The sequence below is a fragment of the Sinocyclocheilus rhinocerous genome, unplaced genomic scaffold (genome assembly GCF_001515625.1).
Source record: "Sinocyclocheilus rhinocerous isolate Xijiao unplaced genomic scaffold, SAMN03320098_v1.1 scaffold1048, whole genome shotgun sequence".
Taxonomy (NCBI): Eukaryota; Metazoa; Chordata; class Actinopteri; order Cypriniformes; family Cyprinidae; genus Sinocyclocheilus; species Sinocyclocheilus rhinocerous.
This window is the reverse complement of record NW_015649578.1, coordinates 73,961-83,760: the sequence shown is the minus strand read 5'-3', so window position 1 is coordinate 83,760 and position 9,800 is coordinate 73,961. Positions and strand designations below refer to the sequence as shown.

The window sequence follows — 9,800 nt, the reverse complement described above, 5'->3', positions numbered from 1 at the left end:
GGGTGTTAAATATTTATTTATTTATTTATATATTTATTTATGTTTTGTTTTTTTCCCCCATAGGTTTTTAACATTCTAAAAGCTCTTTATTCCAAAGATGCTAGTCAGTGTATTCAGTAGGTGTAATGTATTGTAAGTTGCTTCAGAGGTATTGCAAGTATTACGTACAACAATAAAAAATATGTGCATTGACATAAAAAAGGAAATTTACTTTTGCTACTTAAGTACTTTTAAAAGCAAGTACTTCTGTACTTTTACTTAAGTAAAAATCTGTCTTTACAACTTGTACTTGTAATGGAGTAATATTTGACCAGCAGTATCTGTACTTTCACTCAAGTAATGGAGTTGAGTACTTTGTCCGCCTCTGCATGTATGTGTTGCATATTCCTTCCGAGTGCATTGATTAATGTGTGTGTTGATGTTTCAGGCATTCAGCGACGAAAGGCATCGTCATCGCTATGATTTGCACATTCTTCGAAGCCTTCAACGTGCCAGTGTTCTGGCCCATCCTCGTAATGTATTTCATCATGCTGTTCTGCATCACCATGAAACGGCAGATCAAGGTTCGGCAGTGGAAGCTTTTCTTTCGAGATCTTTCTAGTTCACAAAGCTGAGTTATCTAAAAATAGAGTTCCATTTGCACTGAAAGTGAAGTTCTTTGACACTGTTTGTGTTTCCTCTGCAGCACATGATCAAGTATAGATACCTGCCCTTCACACATGGGAAGAGAACTTACAGAGGCAAGGAAGACACCGCGAAAACCTTTGCTAGTTAAAATTCCCCTTCCTGAAATTAAAGTTATTGATGAAGAATGGTGCGTAAAGGGGGTTGAGGTTTTTTTCTTTTTCTCTTTTGCTTTCTTTCTTTTTCTGAGCAAGGAAAAGCCAAGTTTGTTTTGATCGACATGGAAACTGTAATGCTGCCTTTAAGCGTTCGGGGTTTGGGCCTTTGAGAAATGCTGTTGAGAGCTTCTACACTGACAAATTTTAATATATTTGGACAACTAAGTATGAGATTTGACTCATTTATTTATTTTTTTTGCTCAGTGGTCCAGATTCTTCTTCAAACCTAGAGGATTTGATAAACTATCTTCTCCAGTATAGGTTTTAAAATGGTAGTTCACTTGGAAATGCTAATTTAAAAAAAATAATAATTTACTCACCTTCATGTAATTTTCGACCAGTGTGGCTATTTTTCAAAAGACGATATTTAGCAGAATGTCCATGCTGCTCTGTTCCATACCTTTAATGTTATGGAAAATAGCAGCATGAATATAATCTCTTTTTATGTTTCACTAGTGGTAAAAGTCATATTGGTTTGGAACTAAATGAAGGTGAGAAGTTAATTTTGGGTGAACTATTGCATGATTATTTACAAACGTGCGAATATAATATAAAAGAGTGGGGAGAGTTGTCATTTGTATAATTAATATTGATGGGAAACAAGCCACATTTGATCATTTTATGACCCCCATGATAAGAGAGATGTTTAATATTCATACCGTGGTACATTTGGTGTCCTCCTTAGTTAATATAATTAGATTCAGTATGCAGATGAACGTAAGACGCTTCCGTGACAGGGGAGACGTTATTGATCGTATAGGGACTTAGTGGAGTTCCATATTGCCACATGTTAATATTTGCCTTTTATGAACATTTGTAATTCTCTTAATGTGCTGTAGCATTGTATTTAATTTTTGTATATAGTTGTCCACCTTAATCACATCCATTCGTGCTGTTTGTAAGTTATTCTTCAGTAGTGAACCATTTAAACCCCCTCACCTTGTACATCAGGTTTTTTAAAGCAAAGTGTGCATTCCATTAAAATAGTATGATACAAAATTATTGGCTGTATGTTTTTATCATTTAAGCATTCCCAGTAACTTTCTCTCTTTTTTCTTTTACAGAGGAAACATAAAGTTGAGTGCTTTAACTAATACAAATGGATGGAGAGGGTTGAAGGTTGTTGTTCTTTTGTGTTTTTCTTAAATTTTTTGGTTTGTTTTTTTTTTGGTGCTGGGCCATAACAACTAGTATAGATTTTTTTTTTAAGGCAAATGGAAAGAACTTCAATAACTTCAATAAGCACTGGAGATGAGATCCGTTTTCCTATTAAAGTGCAGAGAACATATCCACTGTGAAGCTGGGTGACAATAAAACATACAGAGCTCATGTTCTTAATCTGCTGCTTGTTAATGGTGTTACATTTCTAAGGTATATAATGATAAGGTATACATCAGGGTTACGTACTCGGTCCTCATTATCTTCCTAGGTGGGCAGAACTGATGAATGGTTGAGGGCTAATCACAGGGTATGGCTCTTTTTTATTTGGGGGGGTTATATATATATATATATATATATATAAACTTTTTTTTTTTTTATGGTTAGCATGCTTGTTTTTTTGTTTTTTTTGGACAACGGCATTTTTACTGTATTAAATTAAACGTCATCAAAACAAAATAATAGGTTTCTTGATTCCTGATTAAAGACATTGCATGTTTTAGGTTTTCTTGTGCTGCTGGTTAAGAGAAAATAAGATGATTTTAATAACTTAAGTGTAATTTTTTTTTACTTCAAATGCTATTAAAAGGCTGTGTCCCTTCACTGCTCATTACTTTTTTTTAATTTATAAATTTATTTAATTAATTGAGTTGTTTGATAATATTTGTTTACAATGTCCTTATTACACATTACACATATAGTAATAACAGTAAATTATGCATAATTACATGCAACTACCCCTAAACCAAACCCTAACCCTATAATAAATACATAATTTTACTCGGATCTTAATTGTATAATTACACTGTAACAAGGAGACAGTGTAACCATAATTCTTTAGTATACAGAATACTATGTTTGGGTGAGTCAGAAGCTAAGATAAGGTTAAAAGTAATGGTGCATATAAATATAAATTTGTAATGCACAGGTCAGAAGCTAAGATAAGGTTAAAAGTAATGGTGCATATAAATATTAATTTGTAATGCACAGAATAATTATAAACATTTATAGTACTGAGATAAACACCATCTTACGACAGTTTGCAATTGCACCTACAGTACAGAAGCTCCAAAAAAACACATCAACATAAAATGCAAGAATGTCATTGCATTAGATAACAAAACATCAAACCAGCTGGCATCTGCAAACATGACGCTTGAGCTTTTCTCAGAACTAGTGTTATCTTTATTCTGAACAGTGAAGGAGAGTGGGATAAGATGTGCCGGCTGTTGTTGTCTTGCGACGGTATATTTAGAAAGAGTCCACCATACAAGCCAACAGCTACAACATTTTTTAAAGTTAAAAACGTTTGCCTGTCAAATGTTTGCCTGTAATTTGACAGAATGTGTTAACAATAGAACAAGCACGTATAACAGTCAACCATAAATTATGGTAATAAAGGAATTTCATTTTTTTTTACTTCAACATGTTTAATTCAATGTGTTAATTGTTTCTTTGTGAAATTTACTAGCAATTTCTGAGTGAAAACTCTTTCTAGACCAGTTTAGTTTTATAGTATTGAAGAGAAATACATTTTCCTGTAGGGGGCAGCAATGTCACAGCCATCGTGTCGTTCTGGCAAATGCATGTAAATAAGTACTTTTATTGAATTATATGCATTTATTTATTTAGTCATTTAGCAGACGCTTTTATCCAAAGCGACTTACAAATGAGGACAATAAAAGCAGTGCAAATGACAAGTCTTGGTTAGCCTAACGCAGTACACGTACTATATATATATATTATACACGCACACACACACAAAGAAAAACAAGTAGAATAGAAAAAATAATAGAAAGCTAGTGTTTTTTTTTGTTTTTTTTTAAATAAAAAAGAAGATACATATAGATAAAGTAGAATTACATTTCATTTGCATTTCAGATACATTTTGCGACACTTAAGTCGTTATGTTTCAAATTTGTTATATGTTAAGGTTAAAATTTGATTTGATGTTAATAATAATTTTGCGGCGTACTGTGACGCCCCCTAGCGGCTGTTACCTTAAACGCACGTGCCGTCCCCGCGTCCCGTTGAACTACCAGAGCGTCAGACTGCACGCGAGCGAGTCCGCTTCAGTCTCGTTCTCAACCGGTGCACGGCTCCTTTCGTGACTTAACCTCATCGGCCGGCAATGCGCGAACACTATTATTCACTTGTCTTAAGGAAAGCCCCGTCGAACCTCTTGTTTCCCGATCTATGTATAGGTTGCACTTCCGGGTTTCCGGGCAAGCGTCTTTCCCCGAGGATCAGCTGTGATGATTGCGTGAGCAAACCGAGAGAGAGCGAGAGAGAGAGAGAGAGAGAGAGAGAGAGAGAGAGAGCGACTCCTGAATGCCGTGCTGTGCGGATAATCGTTGACAAGCGCACAGTAACAGACAGCGTGGCAGGAGGATTCCTGTAGATGAAGCTGCTTCGCTGCTGCACTCATCAGATCTCTTATTATAAGCTGCTGTTATGAGAATGAAGAGATGCCAAAGGTGACTCATCCTGCCGATTCCTTCTGATGAGTTGTTTTTGGATCTGTAATTTAACGCAACCCGGGTTGATTTTGTGATGAAGGTGCGCTGAGCTCGCATGAACCTCGGAGTCTCTATCCGGACGGTAAGGTATTATATATATATATCGAGAGACTGTCGCGCTTTGCTGTAGTTTGCGCGTCTGTCAAGCCTCGGAGCCGGAGCTGGAGAACCACACGCGCGCGAGAGAGAGAGTCAGGCGGGTTTTCACGATTTAATGAGTATTAAAGCGCTGCCGGTTGGACAATGAAGAAGTTCTTCGATGGCCGACGGGAGATGGTGAGCTCCGGGCCCGCGTCTGGAGCCGCTGCGGGAGGCGGCGCGGGGTCCGGCGCGTTTATCGGACGCGTTTTCTCCATTGGACGATATCAGGTGACCGCGGAGGAGACTGTGGCGGAGGGTAAGCGACTCTATGCGCTCATAAGGACAATCAGCTATTGAAATGTTCGTGCTGGTGATGCTTTTATGGTCTATGGTTAAATAAATAAATAAATAAATAATGATGCCTTATTGACTCCGAGCCTGAGGCGTCACTCCTCTCACTCATGCGTCATCTACATATTTGCTGCCTCAGCTTTACTTTAGTATTAGTTCGTTATAATATAGTTTACTTTAATATTTAACACCAAAATGAAAGTTTGGAGATCATGTATACTCACCCTCGTGGTGTTACGGACCTGTATGGCTTACTTTCCTCTGTGGAGGTCAAAAGGAGAAGTTTAGCAGAATGTCCAAGCTGTTCTTTTCCATTTAGTGAAAGTGGGTGGAAACTGGAAAGCTCAAGCTCCACAAAGTGACATTAAAGTAAATGAATTGAATCGTGAATACGTTTTACAACTTTTCTGAAATCACATGTTTATTTTGAGGAAGAGTTTAAAATTTAAATCATTATTCATTGAAAATCTTGCCCTAAGCCTGCATGTCGCCTGTCAACAGCAGGTTTGACATGATGCCAAAACTGTATTGATTCTTTCGTTTTGTAAGCCATATTTGTGTCTTTTGATCATTAAAGGAAGATATCACAAAATATAAAAGCCTTTCATAATTTACTCACTTTAATGTTGTTCCAAACCCACTTTCTGCCATGGAACTAAAAAAAAAAAAACAGCATTTTTCACTTCTTATTTTTTATTATTGTTATTATTTTTAATAATATATTTATTTTTCAGGCATTTTAGATCATTTTTATGCTTTTCTAGTATGGAAATGAGCATTGTAAACATTCTACAAGATACCTAATTTCATATTCTACAGAATAAAGTAAGTCATCCAGGCAGAAGGACATAAATGGGAGCGTATGACAACAGTAATTCCTTTAAAAAACATGTGTTTCCCAGGGTTTCTGTAACTTGCTGCCCATTGTGGTTCTGGAGCTGAGCATGGACAGTTCTGAATGCACAGGATGCATTACATGAGTCATCAGCTTTAGGTCTCTTAAGCAGGTTTGGAGTCATTCCCCTCACTGATGCACTGAGATGTCAGCAGAGGAGCCCTAATAAGGTGTCATAATCAGGAACTCAACACTGGTTATGGTGTGAGAGGAATTTTAAGCTACATCTTACGGCTCACAATGTAAAGACGGATGATATTATCAAGGCAGAGAGAGTAGAGCGACTGTCGTATGTTCATGTCATGACCTCCGTGCAGAGAGAGTTCTGAATGCATTACACAAGTCATTATTGCCTGTAAGCACATTTGGAGTCACTGTGTCTCATGGGAGACCCGAGGCATCCTGCCAATTGTTTTTTTTTAATGTTATAGGGAAAGTCTATAACCGAGTGTGATTTTTGTATTTGATGATATGTAAATATGACATGATATTTTTGTCCATGAAGGGATTTTGCCTTGAATAATGTTTCTGTTGGAAACATAGCTGTTAACTGGAGAGCAGTGCATTGTGATGTCCTCAGATACTTGCACTTTATGAACATGTTGACTTGATCTACTTCTCATGAAATTTGAACTGGTACTTTTGTACATCTTAACAAAACAGGGCTTTCAAAATCTGCTTTTGATTTTGTCTTTCTTTCCGCTGCCATCCCAGTCAAACATATTTTGAATGCATTTCAAACTTTTGAATTGGGTATTTAGAGGCATCTCTTAAAGGGATAGTTTCTTTCTGTCATTTACTCGCCCTCAAGTTGTTCACACCCATAAGAGTTTTATTTTTCTTCAGAACACAAATTACGATGTTTTTTAATATTCTCTCATCCTTTTTGACCAATGAGGTTTGTTCTCATCAAGCAAGCAGTTGAGTTTCTGTTTACCATATTTGATGAGTTTTTATGTTGATTGATGTTTATATGTAAATAAAAGCCTAAATAAATCTGTTAATCATAGCAGTCATATTTATTCAGAAGACTTAAATTAAACCACTTAATTCATATGGGTTATTTTACAACGTTTTTTTTTTTTCCGTATTGCGTGAAAATTTTGGTTGAGTGTGTTATTAATGGATGGGCAAAAATAATGAGAGAATATTAAAAATATCTTAAATATCTATAGAAGAATTAAATTTTTTTGGCGGGTGAATTATCCCTTTAAATCTTTTAAAATATCAGATATGCCTTCACTAAGCAAGGTTAATTCAGTAAAATGCAAATAAAGTAAATTGTCGTGGTGAGAGTTCTCAAAAACGTTTTACGATATTTGTATAAAAAGTACCTTTTACCTTGAAAATATATAATTAAATATATAACTCAGTATTTAAAAATGTTTAATAACAATTAAGATCACTCACATGTATTCAGGATGTAAGAATAATATTTGACTACTGTTGATGGTTACACCACATGACATTTTTCTAATTAAATTTGAACTTTTTTTTTGAGAACCGTATGAAGTCAAAGTGAGTACAAGAGAATTTCTTTAGGAACTTAACTTCCTAGAGAAATTATTGTTTAAATTTTTTTGTGGACAAATTTAGTTTCTAAACAGCATTTAATAGGTGAAAGGCAGAACATGCACTGTATTTCAGTCCCTCACATTTGTTCCAGGGGTGTTTAGGAAGCCTAACACAACAACTGAACTGTGAATGATTTCAGCTGGCTCTTCTGAACAACAGCATCTAACCCTGTGCTCATGGCAGTGGGCCACCTTAATACAGTGGCCGGTTATGCTGTCTAAGCCATTTTGTGAAGGGAAAACTGTCAAGGTCTAAAGACTTTGACCTTGAAGCACAGTTCAGTGGATGTTTTACTTCCGCCTAGTCGTTCAGATGAGTTTATGAGGCCTTCGAGCTTTAACTCAATGTTGTTAAACTATTACATCACTGACTCAGTCAGGCTGCCACCTTTCACTTGCTAAAAGACTGACAGTAACATTTTCGAGGTTCCAATGAACACCCAACACACACACACACACACACACACACACCCAGCACACACACACACACACACACACGCACTGTTGTTCACCTGAAAAATTCTATGCAAATAGGCAAATGCAGACACAAATGTTTGGCCAAACTCATTCTTATTCAGGTAACTATCTATGAACAGGTCAACAGGTATCTTCTGGATAGATGAGAAAACACAATTATTTTATGACTTGGCACTTTAGTATGAATTCATACTATGTGGTTTGTATGATAATGTAAGATTTTTAGAAAAAAACTAAAAAAAAACTGGTAGGGATTAATGTTGTCATTATACTGGAATTTTTAACTTGGAAAAATAGTGGTTTTTGATACCATGAGGAAAAACTGCCACAACATTAACGGCATAAATTTTTAGATTTTTATTGAAAGATACCATAAATATAACGTCTAGAACATGACAATGAGGTATATTTTTACATTAATGGTAAAGCACTACAGAAAAACATTTTGCATATGTTTACTTCAAATTTTTTGGCATGAACCCGCTGTCGAAGAGAAGAGAGAACAAGAAAGCAAAAATCAATGTCTTTGACAGCACTAGAGATGCACTGATACAACATTTCGGTGGTGATACCGATATCCGATCTCTGCCGAGACCGATTTTTTGGTTCTATTTCTTTTCCTTTCAAATGAATGATAATTAATTACACAATTCTGAAAAAAATACCTTCTATTCTTTCCATATCAACATGTTTTCCATGTTTCAGAGTAATTGGTCTTTTGATTGACTGGATATTATTAGCCCTGATCATCGAATGTTTTAAAAAAAATTGGCAGATAGTAGGGCTGCAACAAACGATTATTTCACTGATTAATAAGTAGACTTTGATTGATTATTCAGCTTTTGCAGTTAGTTAAAATATTGAGCTATATATATTCTAACAAATAAATAAAGGTAAGCACATCAGCTTTTGAAAGTCATATTATGCAATTACAATTATACAATTAATTTATACAAATAAATATATTTGGCACACAAAATGAGATGACAGAGAAACTTTTATCATTAGCTAGCTCCACACTGGAGAGCTGCTAAATAACAGAAAAGCAGGTTGTAATTCTAACTGAAAGCGACGCTGATTCTGGTTTTTCATGTTTAATACTGTAAAGCTGCTTGATTTAAGGCTATCTATTGCATAAAGTACTTAAATAAACGTGCGGTGACTGGACTTTACTGGACTACTGAACCGCAGAGCTCGTGCAACATCCACATTGCTGTAATTAGATGCTTTCTTAACAGCTGCTTTCTCACCGCTGTCCGTTTTTGTTGTTTATTTCGCTGTTTAGAGGAAAGTGCGCAGCATATATTTACATATTCATCCAAACGCCGCTCAGCAGCTTTGGGCTGTGTTTGCTCTGAAGCGCCAGTGTTGCCAGATTGGAAATGTCCAAGTATCGTACCAGAAGCTCAAAATTATCGTATTTGGAAGAAAATTATCGTACATGAGTCAAACGTACAGAATACAGCTATTTATCTAAACCAACAACTTTTTGACACAACCTGCAAATTACCACAATAGATAAAAAACTAGATAAAACTCCACCTGCGAGTCTCTGTCATCGGAAGCCTGCGTGTTGCCAGATGTTGAGGGGGTTCTTGTCGTCATGGACCGCAAGATAGTGCTCGTTGGTTTAAAAGCAGGGCGCACCCTCCTGAATTCTAAAAGGGGTCATATGATGCGATTTCAAGTTTTCCTTTCTCTTTGGAGTGTTACAAGCTCTTGGTGCATAAAGAAGATCTGTAAAGTTGCAAAGACTAAAGGATTTTTTAAGTTCTTGATCGTACATCGTACAGAGGTCAAAATTATCGTACAAATACGATAATTATCGTATGTCTGGCAACACTGTGAAGCGCTGTGTCTTCTTCTCTTGAATTGCATCCGGGAGAGCTGAATTACAGTCTTG

The 9,800-nt window shown here is 36.1% G+C and overlaps 1 protein-coding gene across 4 annotated transcripts in view; it reads left to right on the top strand.

The window, feature by feature from the left end:
• LOC107710784 (protein RER1-like) overlaps positions 1 to 2,113 on the top strand; it is an 8,324-nt gene extending 6,211 nt beyond the window's left edge. For 2 of the 4 annotated variants that reach the window (XM_016515630.1, XM_016515631.1), the window contains exons 6-7: positions 428 to 563; positions 686 to 1,876. In XM_016515630.1, coding sequence (XP_016371116.1) covers positions 428 to 563; positions 686 to 775 — 226 coding nt within the window. In that variant the 3' untranslated portion in view covers positions 776 to 1,876. Of the gene's footprint in view, positions 1 to 427; positions 564 to 685; positions 1,877 to 1,906 lie in introns of those variants that run through there. The other 2 variants (XM_016515633.1, XM_016515632.1) reach the window with 2 other exon arrangements.
• Positions 2,114 to 9,800: the final 7,687 nt, after the last annotated feature.